This window comes from Rhinoraja longicauda, chromosome 26 (assembly GCF_053455715.1).
Source record: "Rhinoraja longicauda isolate Sanriku21f chromosome 26, sRhiLon1.1, whole genome shotgun sequence".
NCBI lineage: Eukaryota > Metazoa > Chordata > Chondrichthyes > Rajiformes > Arhynchobatidae > Rhinoraja > Rhinoraja longicauda.
In genome coordinates, this window is record NC_135978.1 from 1,866,686 (window position 1) to 1,886,861 (window position 20,176).

Genomic DNA, 20,176 nt, shown 5'->3' on the forward strand with positions numbered 1-20,176 from the left:
TAACAGTGGGCATACATCTGCATAAATGACGATTTAGAAATAATCGGCGTACAAAAGCTGCACAAGTACATGGGTGAGAAACACGTGAATAGCAGATTTGATAAAACAGACAGACTTGAGTTACAAATACAGCAGATGTACAAAAATGGCTTTATATAACCTGTTCCACAAACAACCAGGTCAATCTCACACACACAAAAATACTCATCTGTTTTGCTCCCACTGTGTTTGTGGGGCTAACCTGTGACGATCACTAGATGGAGCTGCTCTGTGTGTGTGTGTGCGTGTGTGTGTGTGTGTGTGTGTGTGTGTGTATATATATATATATATATATATAGGCTTTCAGACATACATCTCATAAGCTAGCCAACTTTTACAATAGTCACATTATATCTCAGTAATGTCAAATAGCGTTTACATACAAATACGTTCTGATGCTAACAATCAGGCTGGAAATATATACTACCAAGCCCCAGAGAAAACGTTTATAAATTCAGGGGATATATTCACCCGTACCAACTCTGGTTCTGTGATCATTCTCATCGATTTGGTTAAACCGTTTTAAAATTTTGTGGTGTAATCAGTTTGCAGGTACAAGCAAGGGACCCGTTTCAGGACATATGATTTATTACCATTCTACCCTCTCCAGCTATGCCAATACAACAAACCATGGCTTACGGTTAGAAAGCAAATGACAAGAATACACATGGATACAAGGACTAGCAGTGCTGGTTTACAAAACAAAAAGAGATAAAGTGCTGGAGTAAGCATCATCAGACACCTACACCACCCTGGCCACTCTCTCGTTTCACCCCTGCCATCAGGAAGCAAGTACAGGAGCCTGAGAACTGTAACGTTCAGGAACAGCTTCTTCCCTACAGCTATCAGGCTATTAGGGTCATAAGGTGATAGAATTAGGCCATGTGGCCCATCAAGTCTACTCCGCCATTCAATCATGGCTGATCTATCTCTCCCTCCTAACCCCATTCTCCTGCCTTCTCCCCATAACCCCTGACACCCGTACTAATCAAATTATTAATTATTAAACACTATAACCTCCAACTAAGCTCTGAACTACATAGACTTTGGGGACGTTATTTTTGTCTGCGCTAATATTTTTTTATAAACTGAATTTATTTTTTGTTGTCAAGTTTAGTTTAGAGATATAGTGGGGAACCTGGCCCTTCAGCCCACCGAGTCCGCGCCGACCAGCGATCCCCGCACACTAACACTATCCTACGCACACTAGGGATAATTTATCGTGTTACAGAATGCTATGTTTACATATCTGTTGTCCTGCTCCAAGTAAGAATTTCATTGTTCCGTTTCAGGACATATGATTTATTATTTTTTAAATGGGGGGAGAATCCAGAAATTGGAGGTGCAAAGGGACTTGGGAGTGCTGGTGCAGCATTCCCAAAATGTGAATCTGCAAGTCGAATCAGTAGTAAAGAAACCAAACTCAATGCTACCATTTATTTCAAGGGGGCTTGTATGTACACAAAAACAGGGATGTAATGTTGAGGCTCTATAAGGCGCTGGTAAAGCTGCATTTGGAATATTGTGAGCAGTTTTGGGCATTGTATGTCAGGTAGGATGTGCTGGCTCTGGAGAGGATCCAGAGGAGGTTTACAAGAATGATCCCATGAGTGGGTTAACCTACGATGAGCGTTTGTCGGCACTGGGCCTGTACTCGCTGGAGTTTAGAAGAATGAGGGGGGACCTCATTGAAACGTACAGAATAGTGAAGAACAGTGAAAGGCTTGGATAGATTGGATGTGGAGAGGGTGTTTCCACTAGTGGGAGAGACTAGGACTATAGGTCACAGCCTCAGAATTAAAGGACATTATTTTAGGAAAGAGATGAGGAGAAATTTCTTTAGTCAGAGTGGTGAATCTGTGGAATTATTTGGCACAGAGGCTGTGGAGGCCAAGTCAGTGGATATTTTTTAGGGCAGAGATAGATTGTTGATTAATGCGGGTGTCAGGGATTATGGGGAGAAGGCAGGAGAATTGGATGAGGAGGGAGAGATATATCAGCCATGATTGAATGGCAGTGTACACTTGCTGGGCCACATGGCCTAATTCTACTCTTATCACTTATGGCCTTATGATATATGACAATAAAACACTCTTGACCTAAATCACTGAGTCAGACAGTATCTATCTATCCATGTGCCTCACAGATGCTACCTGACCCGCTGAGGTACTCTAGCACGGTGTCTTTTTTGACGAGAATACACATTACTGGATGGTGTGAAATGGGAAAACATGTGAATGGAACAATTCACAGATGTTTTGTTTTACACACAGTATCAGAATAAGCCACTCACTCCATCACTTTGTTTAAGACTTTGTTGAACACTTTGCCCTTCATCGTTGCCCTTGGGACTCTGATGAGAGAAAATGTAATCTGCCTAACCCCTGTATCACCTCTGCCAAATGCCGCCTTCTGGCCACAAAACACAACTTTGTACGATGTATCCCACTTGGACCCGAGATGCTCACAGATTATAACAGCAGGAGGGTTAGTCACAAGAATGCATAGCTAACAGCTTGTTAATTGACTGAAACAGAAAGCAGTAACTGATTTCAAAGGAGGTGAAGACCAGAGTGTTTCTAAGGATGAGTACGTGACTGATGTTTCCCTTTAAAGGGTAGTGGCACAAGACAGAATTTCATAAAGCAATAACAGCAATTCCATGCTATTTAGTTTAGTTTAGAGATACGGAAACAGGCCCTTCGGCCCACCGAGACCCCGCCGACCAGCGATCCCCCCCGCACACTAACACAATCCTACTCACACCAGGGACAATTTACATTTATACAAAGCCAATTAACCTACTAACCTGTACGTCTTTGGAGTGTGGGGGGAAACCGGAGCACCCAGAAAAAACCCACGGGGAGAACGTATGAGCTCCGTGCAGACAGTGCCCATAGGCAGCAATTCTACTGCTGTGCCACCCTTGAAATATTCCATTTATCTTTTTATCGATAGGACCTTTAATAATCCTACAATCAAATTGGATTTTATTGTTCGATCGTGAAGTCTTTTCCCTACCTTTTACAGAGGCTGTTAAAGACAAAAAACATTCAACAGATGATTTAGAGTAAGCATGGATCCTCAAAAGCTTTAGTTTGCTACTTTGGAAACATCAAAACTAAATTTGTAGCATCTCTGGGATTTGTAGAAATGAGTAAATGTGATACATTTCAAACAGATTAATTTGTTTTTAAACAGCCCAGATGTACAACTAACAATTATGGTCATAATTATATCTGGCTGCAGAATTAAACTTTGGCCAGGATGTATAAAATCATGAGGAAGAAAATCGGATAGATTCACAGAATCTCTTGCCCAGAGTAGGTGAATCGAACAAAGGACATAGGTTTATGGTGAAGGGGAAAAGATTTAATAGGAATCTGAGGGGTAACTTTTTCACACAGGGGGTGGTGGGTGTATGGAACAAGCTGCCAGAGCAGGTAGTTGAGGCTGGGACTATTGCAACATTTAAGAAACAGTTGGACAGGTACTTGGATAGGACAGGTTTGGAGGGATATGGGCCAAACGCAGGCAGGTGGGACTAGTGTAGATGAGGCGTATTGGCTGGCACAGGCAAGGTGGGCCGAAGGGCCTGTTCCCACGCTGTATCACTCTATGATTCTATGAGGATATTAATGTTATCATGCGACTCGCGTTATTGAACTAACCTCCTGTTGTTTCAGTTAGTTTGCTGTGCTCAAAATGCCTGAAAGCAGTTTGGGGAGTCAAGAAAATGTGAGTATAAGCCTTTAGCTGAAGAGATTGCCATATATATATATCAACGCTGGGGTAACTCGGGCAGGTCAGGGTCAGACTGAGTCTGAAGAAGGGTTCCGACCCAAAACGTCACCTATTCCTTCTCTACTGAGATGCTGCCTGACTCGCTGAGTTACTCCAGCGTCGAACCAACATCCAGGTAAACGAGCATCTGCAGTTCCTTCCTCCACATACTAGTAATGCTGTTTGTTGAGACCGCATTGAAGTCCCCAAACATCTGGACACCAGATTCTGGTAAACCAAACCAACTACACTGGAGTAACTCAGCGGATCAAGCAGCATCTCTGGAGTATCCACCCATCACTTGCCAGGCTTTGTCCTGCACCTATGTCTCTTTTCCAGCTTTCTGCCTCCTGACGACAATCAGTCTGAGGAAGGGGTCTGAACCAAAGCGTTACCTATCCATGTTCTCCAGAGATGCTGCCTGACCCGCTGAATTACTCCAGCATTTGTCTCCTTTCCCCAGGCATGTATTAGAATGTTTTGTAAAAATTATATAATTTATTTCTTGCTTAATATTTGAAACAGAAAACCCTACTTAATTTTATAAAAACAAAAGTTTACAATCTATTCCAGCTAATTTTATTTGAGTGACTTTGAATTCTGATCAGTTTAGAAAACTTGAAATTACGAAATAAGGCACAAAGAACAATGATGTGAATTGTTACATCAAATGTAACAGCATTGTGAATAATTAAAAATTAATAAAATACATTTTTGAGCAAATTTCTTAAGGCATAACCTCCAGTAGCCATTGCAATGCAACAAAAATCCAGTTTGCATTTAATGCAATTTCATAATGAACCTTGATACGGCGCTTTGTAGAACAAGGTCATGAAAAAAACTTGTATTTCAGTAATATGTTATCCACCTAGAAATACAAATTATTTTAGTTTTTTAGATAGTGCAGAAACAGGTCCTTCGGCCCACCGAGTCCGTGCTGACCAGTGATCACCCCGTATACTAACACTATCCTACACACACTAGGGACAATCTACAATTTTACCAAAGCCAATTAACCTACAGACCTGCACGTCTTTGGAGTGTGGGAGGAAACCAAAGATCCCGGAGAAAACCCACGCAGGTCACGGGGAGAATGTACAAACTCCATACAGACAGCACCCATGGTCAGGTTTGAACCCGGGTCTCTGGCCTGTGAGCAAAGATACTAGAGGAACAAGATGGACCACTTTGTTGAAATTGCCTATACTGAAATGTAGTACGCAAAGGAGCCATTTTAGGAGCCATTTTAGTAGGCAAACCCCGCCGTTCGCTCTGCCTCTCGCAGTGTAATCAGTGTTTTGGGGAACAGTATGTGTGATGATACCATTAAAATGCAGAATATATCTCATCTATCAATTCACAGATTTTTGTTATTTTTCTTTTAAAATGTTTCTGCAAGTTTCTGCCTACTAAAATGGCGTCATGACATGCTACGGTTTTTAGGGTCAAGTGGTCTATCTTGTTCCTCTAGTATCTTTGCCGGTGAGGCAGCAACTCTACCGCTGTACCACTGTGCCGCCCAATTTTCTCAATTAAAATACATAAGCTACATTATAGAACATAGCAACAGTCTGTTGTCACATGGTATTTGTTATCAAGGTGCAGGACTACACCCTGTGAGCAGCAAAGAGAAATTGGAATGTCTAACTTATTAAGTTATTTCAATACTTGATATGTCCCAGTACAATAAAAAGACAATTTAAACATATTTTGAGGGAAATACTGATATCTCTAAAGTTTCCATTTGAGGCAGTCTCTGCACACAAGTGCTGTTACTCTGGGTTTGGTTCTTTGACCTTGTAAAACCTCTTGTTGATCGGAACAGTTAGTCCAAGTAGTAAAGCACACCAATAATTGTCGATTAAACAGCATTCAGGTGGAGCACAACAGTGGGGGATACGGTTTCCCTACTCTCAGGCGTTATGCTTTTCAAGATCCTCTGTAAAAACAATCAAAAACATGTTGTTAAGTGATGTTCGTAAGTCATAGGAGCAGAATTAGGCCATGTGGCCCATCAAGTCTACTCCGCCATTCAATCATGTCTGATCTATGTCTCCCTCTCAACTCCATTCTCCTGCCTTCTCCCCATAACCCCTGACACCCGTATTGATCAAGTATCTGTCAATCTACACGTTAAAACTATGTTATCCCACTTTTGCATCCACTCTCTACACACTAGGGACAATTTGCAGAGGGCCAATTAACCTACAAAAACCCGCACTCTTTGGGATGTGGGAGGAAACCGGAGCACATGGAGAAAACCCACGCAGGTCACGGAGAACGTACAAACTCCACACAGGATCGAACCCAGGACACTAGCGTTGAGTGGCAGCAGCTCTACCCACTGCGCCACAGTGCCGCACTAAACTAATTAGTTAAATTATTTTTGTTTAGTTTATATACAACACGGAACCTGGCCCTTTGGGTCACCGAGTCCATGCCGACCAGCGATCCCCACACACTAACACTATCCTACACACACTAGGGACAATTTACAATATTACCAAGCCAATTAACCTACAAACATGTACGTCTTTGGAGTGTGGGAGGAAACCGAAGATCTCGGAGAAAACCCACGTGGTCACGGGGGGAAGGTACAAACTCTGTACGGACAGCACCCGTAGTTGGGATCGAACCCGGGTCTCTGGCGCTGTGAGGCAGCAACTCTATCCGCTGCACCACCACATGTTAAAATAGTTAGTTGAATGTTTGCCTCCTACCTCTCTAAACGTTCCAGGTGTAATGATGATTTTGTAAACCATATAGAGTGGAACACAGATAATTGAGGACATTCCCAAGACATTGCCCAACACTTTAGTCCAGTAAGGGTAGGTGTAATTAAAGAGTTTAAGTTCCATCGGCGTTATCAGAATACTGATAAGGATGAACTGTTGGGAAAAATAATAGGACAAGGGTCAATGAAAACAGAGGAACAAACCCAAATCTAAACATGTGCAACTCTTTGATTAGAAAGGAAAATAAGTAGTGCTGCCAAGAAGTTTAATTTTTCTGACTAATTTTAACTTTGATGTGCCAAGCATTTGCATTTGACAAAACAACAATGGTTTTGGTAAGAAATATGTGCAGATGTGTTAAATGTTCACATTTGCTTTTTATTGAGAGCCAATAGATCAGAACTAAAAGGGTTTAATACTGTCAGAGTTTCCTCAATACCGGTCCAAATTATAATTGTAAATTAATTCCACATCCCGAATGATTCTTCTGGAAGCGATACGTAGCTACATAACAACTGAGTTTGAGTTTAGTTTATTGTCCAGTGAAAAGCCTTTCTTGCGTGCTAACCAGACATCGGAAAGACTACACCTGATTACAATCGAGCCGTCCATGGTGTACAGATACAGGATAAAGGGAATAACGTTTAGTGCACGATAAAGTCCAGTAAAGTCCGATCAAAGATAGTCTGAGGGTCTCCAATGAGGTAGATGGGAGGTCAGGACTGCTCTCTGGTTGTGGTAGGATTGGTCCAGTTCCCTGATAACAGCTGGGAAGAAACTGTCCCTGAATCTGGAGGTGTGTGTTTTCACACTTCTGTACCTCTTGCCCGATGGGAGAGGGGAGAAGAGGGAGTGACCGGGATGAGACTGGTCATTGATTATGTTTGGACTTGGAAAATGGCATCAAAACATGGTTCCTCTTGCATGCAGACATCAGTGGATTATTTCTGTACGCTTTGCTAATCTGGATTTGTGTTTCGTTATTGCAATACTCTACTGGACTGTTTATAAGAAAATAATTTTACTGTGTGTTTGCCCTTTGCACGTGTGACAGTAACGCACCATTGGAACAATGAAATGCTTACTTGCTGCAGCTTATTAGAACTATGGTTGCACAAATAAATATATAATATTAACTAATACAATAAATTAATTATTAATACATCGTATAATTAATTAATATTTGCAATATCAGCTTTGAAGCAGTTACCACATTCATTAACTAACTACCGCCATTTATTGCCAAACAGCTTTTGCCAAAAGACTTGCCCCCTCACATCTACTTTAAACTTTGCCCCTCTCACCTCAAACTATGCCTCTAGTATTTGATTTTTCCATCCTAGGTAAGAAGGGTTCTGACTGTCTACCCTATCTATGCCTCTCATAATTTATATTTACTTCTATCGGGGTCTCCCCTCAACCTCTGGCGTTCCAGAGAAAACAATCCTAATCTGTTCAAAAATAGACACAAAGTCAGACTGAAGAAAGGTCCTGGCTCGAAACGTCACCCATACCTATCGCCAGAGATGCTGCCTGACCCGCAGAATTACTCCAGCACTGTGTTGTCTATCTTCCGTTTAAATGAACATCTGCAGTTCCTTTCTACACACCAAGTCTGTCCAACCTTTCCCTGCAGCTAAAACCCTCTAATTCAGGCATCATTCTGGCAAATAGATACAAAATGCTGGAGTAACTCAGCAGGACAGGCAGCATCTCTGGACAGAGGAATGAATGACTTTTTGGGTTGAGAACCTTCTTCAGACACGAAACGTCACCGCTCAGTTACTCCAGTACTTTGTTGTCTATCCTCGGTGTAGAACGAGCATCTGCCGTTCTTTCCTACATCATTCTGGCACACCCCCCTGCACCCTCTCCAATGCCTCCATCAATAGAATGCATAGGAAGGAACTACAGATGCTGGTTTACACCAAAGATAGACAGCTCCATTTCTAAGTCCGCATCGCCCTCCTCCCTCGTAAAAACAGATGCAAAAAATTCATTTAAAACATCTCCTACATCCTCTGGCTCCACACACAGCTTTCCACTATGGTCCCTGATGGGCCCCACTCTTTCCCTCGTTATCCTCTTATCCTTGATATACTTATAGAACACTTTGGGATTTTCTTTTATTTTGCCCGCTAGTGCTATCTCATGGCCCCTTTTTGCTCTCCTAATTTCTTTTTTAAGAACCGCCCTACACCTTCTGTATTCCTCTAATGATGTCTGTGCCTTAAGTTCTTTATGCCTTCCAAAAGCCCCCCTTTTTTACCGAATCAATCCTACTATATCGTTCGACATCCAAGGTTCTTTGGACTTGTTTGTCCCACCCTTAAACTTTAGGGGAACATGCTTCCTCTGTACTTTTTCAATTATTCCTTTGAATGACTCCCACTGTTCTGATGCGGTCCTCCCCACGAGAAGCTGATCCCAGTCCACCAGGGCCAACTTCTGCCTTATCAGATTTAAATCGGCCTTGCCCCAATTTAGAAATTTTCCTCTTTCCTCTGGTCCCTCTTTATCCTTTTCCATTACCACCTTAAATATCACTGAATTGTGATCACTGTCACCAAAATGCTCTGCCACTGACACTTCAACCACCTGTCCGGCCTCATTTCCCGAGATTAAGTCCAATACCGCCCCCTCCCTTGTTGGACTTTCAACATATTGGCTCAAAAAGCCCTCCTGGATGACCCTTAGGAACTCTGCACCCTCAGGGCCCTTGACACTGGCTATCCCAATCAATATTCGGGAAGTTGAAATCCCCTACTATTACTACCTTGTTGTTTTCACACACCCCCGAGATTTGCCTACAAATATGTTCTTCTATTTCCCTCTGACTGTTTGGGGGTCTGTAGTATACACCCAGTAAGGTGCATGCCCCTTTTCTATTTCTCAATTCCACCCAAATAGCCTCATTTGAGGAACCCGCTAATATGTCATCCCTTCTTACAGCAGAAATAGATTCTTTGATTAATACTGCAACACCCCCTCCCCTTTTTCCCTGCTCTCTGTCTCTCCTGAAGATTCTATATCCTGGAATATTGAGCTGCCAGTCCTGCCCTTCCTTCAACCATGTTTCCGTAATGGCAACAATGTCGTACTCCCATGTGTTCAGTAACACCTTCAATTCATCCCCCTTGCTTCCAATACTCCTTGCATTAAAATAAATGCCGTTCAGTCTTGCCCTACCCCATTGTGCTGGGGTATTCTTGTTCTGCCTCCCAATCTGACCAGTTTTTTCCTCTATATTTTCCTTCTCCTCACCCCCTATACTCGCTCCATTCTGTATCCCAACCCCCTGCCAAATTAGTTTAAACCCTCCCCAACAGTGCTAGCAAACCTCCCCGCCAGGATATTGGTCCCCCTCTGGTTAAGGTGGAGACCGTCCGGCCTATACAGTTCCCACCTTTCCCAGAAACAGGCCCAATTATCCAGAAAAATGAATCCCTCCCCCCTGCTCCAACTCCTGAGCCACACATTAAACTGCTCTATCCTCCTATTTCTATACTCACTAGCTCGTGGCACAGGGAGTAATCCAGAGATTACAACCTTAGATGTCCTACACTTCAATCCTCTACCTAGTCCTTTTTTTAACTCTCTTCCTAGCCCCCTAAATTCTCCTTTCAGGACCTCTTCCCTTATCCTACCTATATTGTTGGTACCTATATGTACCACGACCTCTGGCTCCTCTCCCTCCCCTTTCAGGATATCCTGGACACGCTCAGACACATCCCGGACACCGGCACCAGGGAGGCAAACCACCATCCGGGTCTCCCGACTGCGTCCACAGAATCGCCTATCTGACCCCCTCACTATAGAGTCCCCTATTACTATCGCTCTCCTCTTCCTTTCCCTACCCTTCTGAGCAACAGGGCTAGACTCCGTGCCAGAGGCCCGGGCGCCGTCGCTGCCCCCAGGTAGGCTATACTCCCCAACAACACCTAAACAGGAGTATTTATTACCATGGGGTACATCCACTGGGGTACTCTCTCGTCCCTGCCTCTGCTCCTTGCCCCCCCTAACCATGACCCACTTGTCTACCTCCCGTGGTCTTGGAGTGACCACCTCTTTGTGACCACCTCTTTATAACTCCTCTCTATAACCTCCTCACTCTCCCTAACCAGACGGAGGTCATCAATCTGCCGCTCCAGGTTCCTAATACGGTCCCTTAGGAGCCCCATCTCATCGTACTTGGCGCAGATGTGGATGCCTGGAAGACTATCAGACTCCCAGATTCCCCACATCCGACACCCAGAACAATAAACTGCCCTGGCACTCATACTCTCCAAACAAAGCCCTGTGCTCGGTTACTAAACCTACCGCCCGGCCGCTGCTCCACCCGCTCCAACCGCCCACCCAAAAGAACTGAGTGATCTCCTGGGAGAGGCGAAACACCGGATAAAAAACCCAGGCCAATTTGGGAAAAAAAATCCGGGAAATTCCTCTCCGACCCCAAGCTAGGCGATCGAAACTTGTCCGGGAGATCACACAGGTCTTACTCCTTACTATCTCCACACAATACTTCCCAAGCTGCTGCTATTGCTACTGCTGCTGCTGCTGATTGCTGCTACTGCTGCTGGTGGCTGCTACTGCTGCTGGTGGCTGCTACTGCTGCTGGTGGCTGCTACTGCTGCTGGTTGCTGCTGTGCTGCTGATTGTCCCGCTGAGTTACTCCAACTTTTTGTGTCTATCTTCGGGGTAATGTCCATGTCTTGCAGATAACATTTCTTCAGACAGATCTCTATTGCAAGGCATTAACTCAGGAGATGCTTCTACCGCCACCCCCCTGCTCTGACAGAACTTAACAACAGTGGGAAGAATGGAAGAAATAATCTTACCAGAAGAAAAAGTGGACTAATAACGACCCAGCATATCTGCCAGAACTTCCCAGGAATGAACCCAATCATTTCCCTAATATCTTCGCATAATTGTTTCATACCTAAAGCATTGAGACAAAAAGTGAACATGAATCAACACAGTTCAACACTTGTGCAAAACACAAAGTGCAGGGGCAGCAAATTGTGGACGCAGCCCAGACCATCATACAAACCAACCTCCCTTCCATTGACTCCATCCACACCTCACGCTGCCTTGGCAAGGCCAGCAGCATAATCAAGGACTAGTCTCACCCTGGCCAGTCCCTCTTCTCCCCTCTCCCATCAGGCAAAAAGGTTCAGAAGTGTGAAAACGCACAGCTCCAGATTCAGGGACAGTTTCTTCCCAGCTGGAATCAGTCTTGCACAAGTGCAGAGTAACTTACCATAAAACCAAGACACAGCAATGGCCTCCAGAAACACCACAGCAATAATAGCGGTTCCTGTAGCATATTCTTCAAAGAATTTTACCACGTATGCTCCACCCTGAATTGAAACAAGTAAACAAGAGCTTGCTGTGAATACTTTGCAGAGCAGAGGAACAATGGCTTTTAGGAATTCAGTAATATCAACAGTTCAGTTTTTTGTCACGTGTACCTAGGTACAGTGAAAAGCTTTTTGTTGTGTGCTAAACAAACAGCGGAAAGACTATACACGATTACAATCGAGCCATTTAACGTGTATAGATACATGGTAAGGGAATAACATTCAGTGCAAGGTAAAGGCAGCAAAGTCCCGATCAAGTCCGAGGATCATCAAAGAAATAGGATAGTAGTTCAGACTGCTCTCTGGTTGTGGTAAGATTCTGCTCTATCATTTATGACCTTATGACAATTTAAGAGCCTGACCACCTAATTTAATTCATACATTTTACTTTTTAAACATCAGTAATATTAAAAACGTGAAAATGAAGTTTTCTGTCCCAGTCTGTGGTGCTGTGAGGCAGCAACTCTACCGCTGCGCCACTGTGCCGCCCGCAGTTCTCCCCTCCCCTCTTGACTTGATTGTACTCATGTGTTGTATGATGTCATAAGATGCCATTCGGCCCTTCGAGCCAGCACTAACATTCAACGTGATCATGGCTGATCACCTCGTTCCTGCTTTTTCCCCAAATCCCTTGATGCCTTTAGCCCAAACATCCAGTGAATTGGCCTCCCCTGCCTTCTGTGGCAGAGAATTCCACATAAGGTCATAAAGAATAGGAGTAGAATTAGGCCATTCGGCCCATCAAGTTTACTCCACCATTCAATGATGGCTGATCTATCTCCTTCCCAACCCCATTCTCCTGCCTTTTCCCCATAACCCCCGACACCCCTCCTAATCAAGAATCTATCAATCTCTGCTTTAAAAATATCCACTGACGGCCTCCACAGCCGTCTATGGCAAAGAATTCCACAGGTTCACCACCCACTGATTAAAGAAATTTCTCATCTCTTTCCTAAAAGAACATCATTTAATTCTGAGGTTGTGACCTCTAGTCCTAGACACTCCCACTAGTGGAAACATCCTCTCCACGTCCACTCTATCCAAGCCGCTCACTATTCTAGACTATTCGAGCACTTAATTAGACAGCCCACAAACAAAAGCTTTTCCCCGAATCCTTTTGCATGTGACAATAATAAACCAGATTCAATAAAATCACACTTAGAATCCTGCATACCATTCCAGTCAAGCATGTGCTAAACAGACGCAGTTGCAGGGATATTTAACAAACCCACTAATCAGCCCAGTGAAGGCAATTATACGTTTTTAAGATAAACACATTATGACAAATAACTCTCCCTCATGTCTGTACTAAGCAAACAATATGGAAATGTAAAAAAGGCACAGAGTGCTGGAGTAACTCAGCGGGTCAGGCAGCATCTCTGGAGAAGTAGCTTGTAGGACGGAACGATAAGTTCATAAATTCATGTTCATAAGTTATAGGAGCAGAATTAGGCCATTCGATCCATCGAGTCTACTTCGCCAATCAATCATGGCTGATCTATTTTCCATCTCAACCCCATTCTCCTGCCTTCTCCTCATAACCCCTGACACCCGTACTAATCAAGAATCTCCGCCTTAAAATTACTGATTGACCTGGCCACCACAGCCATCGGTGGCAATGAATTCAACAGATTCACCACCCACTGGCTAAAGAAAATCCCCCTCGTCTCCTTTCTAAAGGTACACCCTTTTATTCGGAGGCTATAACCTCAAGTCCTAGATGCTCCCATTAGTGGAAACATCCTCTCCACATCTCCGCTATCCAAGCCTTTTACTATTCGGTCAGTATATATACTTTTTATATGCACACACACACACACTATATATACACAAACAGAATTTTTTTTCTTGTTTAATATATTGTTTACAGTGTACTATGTTTACATATTCTGTTGTGCTGCAGCAAGTAAAAATTTTGTTGTTCTATTTGGAACATATGACAATAAAACACTCTTGACTTAACAATTAAGATTAGACCTTTACACTTACAAACGTGAGGGTGCTCATCGATCCCAAAGTGCTGACCATGATCAGTAACAGCACAAACCACTCTCTCCGTTTCCTCAGTAAGTGCGGATATTCATCCACTACTGCAGTGATCACACCTTCCAGACCTGCGAACTAAAGATACAAAACAACATCTTACCAAAATAATATGCTGAAAGAATTTTACCGCTGTGAATTTTAAGTAGAACATCACGTATAGTCTTTCCACTGAAGACAGACACAAAATGCTGGAGTAACTCAGCGGGTTAGACAGCATCTCTAGGGAAAGGGAAGAGGTGACGTTTCAGGTCGAGATTCTTCTTCAGACTGAGAGTCAGGGGAAAGGGAAATGAGAGAAAGAGATGGTGATGTAGAGAGATTTAGAACAAATGAATGAAACATATGCAAAAATGTAACAATGATAAAGGAAACAGGCCACTGTTAGCTGTGGGCTAGGTGAGAACGAGTTACAGACAATACTACTCAACAAGACGACTTTGAAGCTAGTAGGACTTGTGTGGGGGATGGATGGAGCGAGAAGGGGAATGCAAGGGTTATTTGAAGTTAGATAAATCAATATTCATATCGCTGGGGTGTAAGCTGCCCAAGCAAAATATGAAGTGTTGCTACTCCAATTTGCATTTGGCCTCACTCTGACAATGACAGATAGGTCCAGGCAGACTGAGTGAAGGTGTTCAGCAAAATGATCTTTCCGCTGGCTGGTTAGCACGCAACAAAAGATTTTCACTGTACTTCGGTACATGTTACAACAAACTGAACTCAACATACCTACCGTGAAGGAAATAACTGCAGATGCTGGTTTATACCGAAGGTAGACACAAAGTGCTGGAGTAACTCCGCGGGACAGGCAGCATCTCTGGAGAGAAGGAATGGGTGATGTTTCGGGTCAAGAAGATTCTTAACCCCAAACGTTACCCATTCCTTCTCTCCAGAGATGCTGCCTGTCCCGCTGAGTTACTCCAGCATTTTGTGTCTATCACATACCAACTTTGACTGTGCTAATAATTTTGCATTCACTGTCAATACTGTGAAGCTAATTTTTTAATGGGAATGCACAGTGGCGCAGCAGGTAGAGCTGCTGCCTCACAGCGCCAAAGACCCAGGTTCAATCCCGACTATGGGTGCTGTCCATGTGGAGTTTGCACATTCTCCCTGTGACCGCGTGGGTTTCCTCCCACACTCCAAACATGTACGGGTTTGTAGATTAAGTGGCCCTCTGTAAAATTGACCGCAGGGTGAAGGGAGCGGGATAACATAGAACTAGTGTGAACAGTTCATCAATGGTCAACATGGACCGGATGGTTTGAAGGGCCCAATGCATAAGTTCATAAGTCATAGGACCAGAATTAGGCCATTCAGCCATCAAGTCTACTCTGCCATTCAATCACGGCTGATCTATCTTTCCCTCCTAACCCCATTCACCTGCCTTCTCCCCATAACCCCCAACACCCGTACCAATCACGAATCTATCTATCTATCTATCTATCTATCTATCTCGGCCTATAAAAATATCCATTGACGGCCCCCACAACCTTCTGTGGCAAAGAATTTCACAGATTCACCATCGTCTGATGAAAGAAAATCCTCCTCATCTCCTTTCTAAAGGTACTTCCTTTTTTTCTGAGGCTATCATCTCTAGTCTTAGACTCTCCCACTAGTGGAAATATCCTCTCCACATCCACTCTATCCAGGTCTTTCACTATTCGGTACGTTTCAATGAGGTCCTCACTCATCCTTCTAATCTCCAGTGAGTACAGGCCCAGTGCCGTCAAACGCTCATTATACGTCGGCATGGACTCGGTGGGTCGAAAGACCTATTCCCACGCTATATATCTGAAATCTAAATGGCTAAAGTAAAACATTTGTTTCTTATAACTGAGTTGAAATACAAATTTTAGTTCAGTTCAGTTTAGTTTATTGTCACATGTGTGAAAAGCTTTTGTTGTGTGCAAACTAGTCAGCAGAAAGACAATACATGATTACAATCGAGCCATTTACAGTGTACAGATACAATGCCCACCATAATGTTTGGGACAAAGACCCATTATTTATTTATTTGCCTCTGTACTCCACAATTTGAGATTTGTAATAGAAAAAATCACGTGGTTAAAGTGCACATTGTCAGATTTTATTAAAGGCCATTTTTATACATTTTGGTTTCACCATGAAGAAATTACAGCAGTGTTTATACGTAGTCCCCCCATTTCAAGGCACCATAATATTTGGGACACATGCCTTCACACGTGTTTATAATTGCTCAGGTGTGTTTAATTGCCTCCTTAATGCAGGTATAATAGAGCTCTCAGCACCTAGTCTTTCCTCCAGTTTTTCCATCACCTTTGGAAACCTTTATAACTGTTTATCAACATGAGGACCAAATTTGTGCCAATGAAAGTCAAAGATGCCATTATGAGACTGAGAAACAAGAATAAAACTGTTCGAGGCATCAGCCAAACCTTCGACTGATCAACTGTTTGGAACATCATTAAGAAGAAAGAGAGCACCGGTGAGCTTACTAATCGTAAAGGGACTGGCAGGCCAAGAAAGACCTCCACAGCTAATGACAGAAGAATTCTCTCTATTATAAAGAAAAATCCCCAAACACCTGTCCGACAGATCAGAAACACTCTTCAGTTGTCAGGTGTGGATTTGTCAATGACCACTGTCCGCAGAACAGTGAATAGAAATAGAGGCTACACTGCAAGATGCAAACCACTGATTAGCCGCAAAAATAGGATGGCCAGGTTACAGTTTGCCAAGAAATAATTAAAAGAGCATCCACAGTTCTGTAAAAAGGTCTTGTGAACAGATGAGACGAAGATTAACTTATATCAGAGTGATGGCAAGAGCAGAGTATGGAGGAGAGAAAGAACTGCCCAAAGCATACCAACTCATCTGTGAAACACGGTGGTGGGGGTGTTATGGCCTGGGCATGTATGGCTGCTGATGGTACTGACTCACTTATCTTCATTGATGATACAACTGTTGATGGTGGTAGCATAATGAATTATGTAGTGTATAAACACATCCTATCTGCTCAAGTTCAAACAAATGCCTCAAAACTCAATGGCCAGGTGGTTCATTCTACAGCAAGACAATGATCCCATATATACTGCCAAAGCCACAAAGGAGTTTTTCAAAGTTAAAACATGGTCAAATCTTGAGTGGCCAAGTCAATCACCCGATCTGAACCCAATTGAGCATTCCTTTTATATGCTGAAGAGAAAACTGAAGGGAACTAACCCTCAAAACAAGCATAAGCTAAAGATGGCTGCAATACAGGCCTGGCAGAGCATCACCAGAGAAGACACCCAGCAACTAACTGGTGATGTCTATGAATCGCAGACTTCAAGCAGTCATTGCATGCAAAGGAGATGCAACAAAATACTAAACATGACTACTTTAATTCACATGACATTGCTGTGTCCCAAACATTATGGTGCCCTGAAATGGGGGGACAATGTATAAACACTGCTGTAATTTCTTCATGGCGAAACCAAAATGTATAAAAATGGCCTTTATTAAAATCTGACAATGTGCACTTTAACCACATGTAATAGATTTATTTCTATTACAAATCTCAAATTGTGTACAGGCAAATAAATAAATTTGGGTCATTGTCCCAAACATTATGGAGGGTACTGTACATGATAAGGGAATAATATTTGTGCAAGGTAAAGCCAGCAAAGTCTGATCAAGGATAGTGTGAGGGTCACCAATGAGGTAGATAGTAGTTTGGCACTGCTCACTGGTTGTGGAAGGATGGTTCAGTTGCCTGATAACAGCCGGGAAGAAACTGTCCCTGAATCTGGAGGTGTGCGTTTTCACACTTCTGTAACTTTTACCTGATGGGAGAGGGGAGAAGAGGGAGTGACCGGGGTGAGACTGGTCCTCGATTATGCTGCTAGCCGAGGAAACTCGAGCAACGCCAATGCTTACCGTGCTGTCTAGACCCAGAGTGACGAGCATGAGGAAGAAGATGGCAGAGAGGAAGGAGGATGCGGGCATGTTGGCCAATGCCTCTGCGTAGGTGATGAAGAGAAGACTCGGTCCTACAGGCAGCAGAGACAACAGGGGCAATTGGCAAAACATTGTATTCGATAGTAAAGAAAGCAAACTCAATGCTAGCATTTATTTCAAGAGGGCTTGTATGCAAAAACAGCGATATAATGTTGAGGCTCTATAAGGCGCTGGTAAGGCCGCATTTGGGATATTGTGAGCAATTTTGGGCACCATATCTGGGATAAGATGTGCTGGCTCTGGAGAGGGTCCCGAGGAGGTTTACAAGAATGATCCCAGGGATGAGTAGGTTAACCTACGGTGAGCTTTTGATGGCACTGGGCCTGTACTCGCTGGAGTTTAGAAAAATAAGGGGGGGGACATCATTGAATTATACAGATTAGTGTAAGGCTTAGATAGAGTGGATGTGGAGAGGATTAGTACGTGCGTCAGAGGTTATGGGGAGAAGGCAGGCGAATGGGGTTCAGAGGGAGAGATAGATCAGCCATAATTGAATGGCGGAGTAGACTTGATGGGCCAAATGGCCTAATTCTACTCCTATCCCTTATGACCCATTGACTTGACCGTACACTCAAAAATTGCAGCAAGACCTTGATCAATTGGCCAGGTGGGCTGAGGAATGGTTGATGGAATTTAGTACAGAGAAATGTGAGGTGTTGCATTTTGGGCAGTCTAAAATGGGCAGAACCTATACAGTGAATGGTTGGGCTCTGGGGACAGTTGTAGAGCAGAGGGATCTAGGTGTGCAGGTCCACAGTTCCTTGAAGGTGGCCTCACAGGTAGACAGGGAGTGTTGTAGGGCAGAGGCATCTAGGAGTGCAGGTCCATAGTTCCTTGAAGGTTGCATCACAGGTAGATAGGTTGGAGAGCAGAGGGATCTAGGACTGCAGGTAAATAGTTCACTGAAAATGGCGTCACAGGCAAACAGGGAGTGTTGTCGAGCAGAGGTACCTAGGAATGCTGGTACCGAGTTCCCTGAAAGTGACTATTACAAAGCTCTTAACATGAACCTAAGGTGCTTTTGTGTTCCTTTACAGATTTAAAATGGAAAATGTACTTTATTCAACAGATTTGGATTTCAAATAAAACAAGTCAAAAAAATTATTGTTGACAATATTGACAGGTTGACCTAACCCCCAGTCAATAGTGCTGGCTACTTATAATGTACAAGATAGTCAGATCATAGTTTTCAGTGCTAAAATAATGTACATCGTGGACATATTCCTTCTCATTCCTAATCTGCAGAGATTGTATGTTCTCCCCGTGACTTGCGTGGTTTTCTCTACGCTCTTCAGTTTTCTCCCACTCCAAAGACGTGGTATAAATATAAAATTGTCCCTTGTGTGTGTAGGATAGTGTTAGTGTGTGGGAATCGCTGGGCGGCATGGCCTCGACGGGACGCAGGGCCTGTTTCTGCACTGTATCTCTAAACTAAACTGTATTACAAACACTCCAGGTATTATAGTTTCTCAAAACGCATGGTCACTCATTTTGAAGATACGTCGTGCGGTTTCTTGCAAGAAGGATGCAATTTAAAAGACCAATGGTCATGAAGCAATGAAGGAGTTGGCGATGTGATCTCACCCATATCTTTGGCCACTTCTGAAACATCTTCATTCCTCTTCTCCGCCATGTATCCCAGGATGGTGAATATGACAAAGCCAGCGAGGAAACTGGTCAAACAATTCACAGTGCTGGTGATCATTGCATCCCTACAGCACCAAGAGAACACACAAAGATCATCATGGAGGTAGGAACTGCAGATGCTGGTTTACACCGAAGACAGACACAAAATGACTCAGCAGTTACACAAGTAATAATTTCATTGTTCTATCTGGGAATTATGACAATAAAACACTCTTGACTCTTGCATCAGGCAGAGATAACCAGCACGTCTTTGGAGTGTGGGATGAATCCGGAGCACCCAGAGAAAACCCACACGGGTCATGGGGAGAACGTACAAACTCCGCACAGACAGCACCCGTGGTCAGGTCTCTGGCGCTGTGATGCAGCAACTCTAACGCTGCGCCAATGTGCCGCCCTTGTGTTCTGGAGACCATTCTTGGTGAGCTGTTCATGACAGCGTTAATCTCTTCCTTCACCTCATAACTGGGGAGGCAAACCAGAGAATCATAGTCACACAGCATGGAAACAGGTGCTTCGGCCCAACTTGGCCATACCGCCCAACATGCCCCCATCTACACTAGCCCCACCTGCCTGTATTAGGCCCAT

General features: G+C 43.6%; 1 protein-coding gene across 5 annotated transcripts in view; it reads right to left on the reverse strand.

The window, feature by feature from the left end:
- The window catches only part of LOC144606453 (sodium-dependent serotonin transporter-like), a 51,028-nt gene continuing 30,852 nt past the window's right edge, over positions 1 to 20,176 (reverse strand). For all 5 annotated transcript variants that reach the window (XM_078422566.1, XM_078422568.1, XM_078422564.1 and 2 more), the window contains 7 exons: positions 19,529 to 19,656; positions 17,864 to 17,976; positions 13,907 to 14,038; positions 11,818 to 11,917; positions 11,396 to 11,496; positions 6,543 to 6,710; positions 1 to 5,761 (listed from right to left, as the gene is read on the reverse strand). In XM_078422566.1, the coding sequence (XP_078278692.1) occupies positions 5,684 to 5,761; positions 6,543 to 6,710; positions 11,396 to 11,496; positions 11,818 to 11,917; positions 13,907 to 14,038; positions 17,864 to 17,976; positions 19,529 to 19,656 (820 nt within the window). In that variant the 3' untranslated portion in view covers positions 1 to 5,683. The remainder of the gene's footprint in view (positions 5,762 to 6,542; positions 6,711 to 11,395; positions 11,497 to 11,817; positions 11,918 to 13,906; positions 14,039 to 17,863; positions 17,977 to 19,528; positions 19,657 to 20,176) is intronic.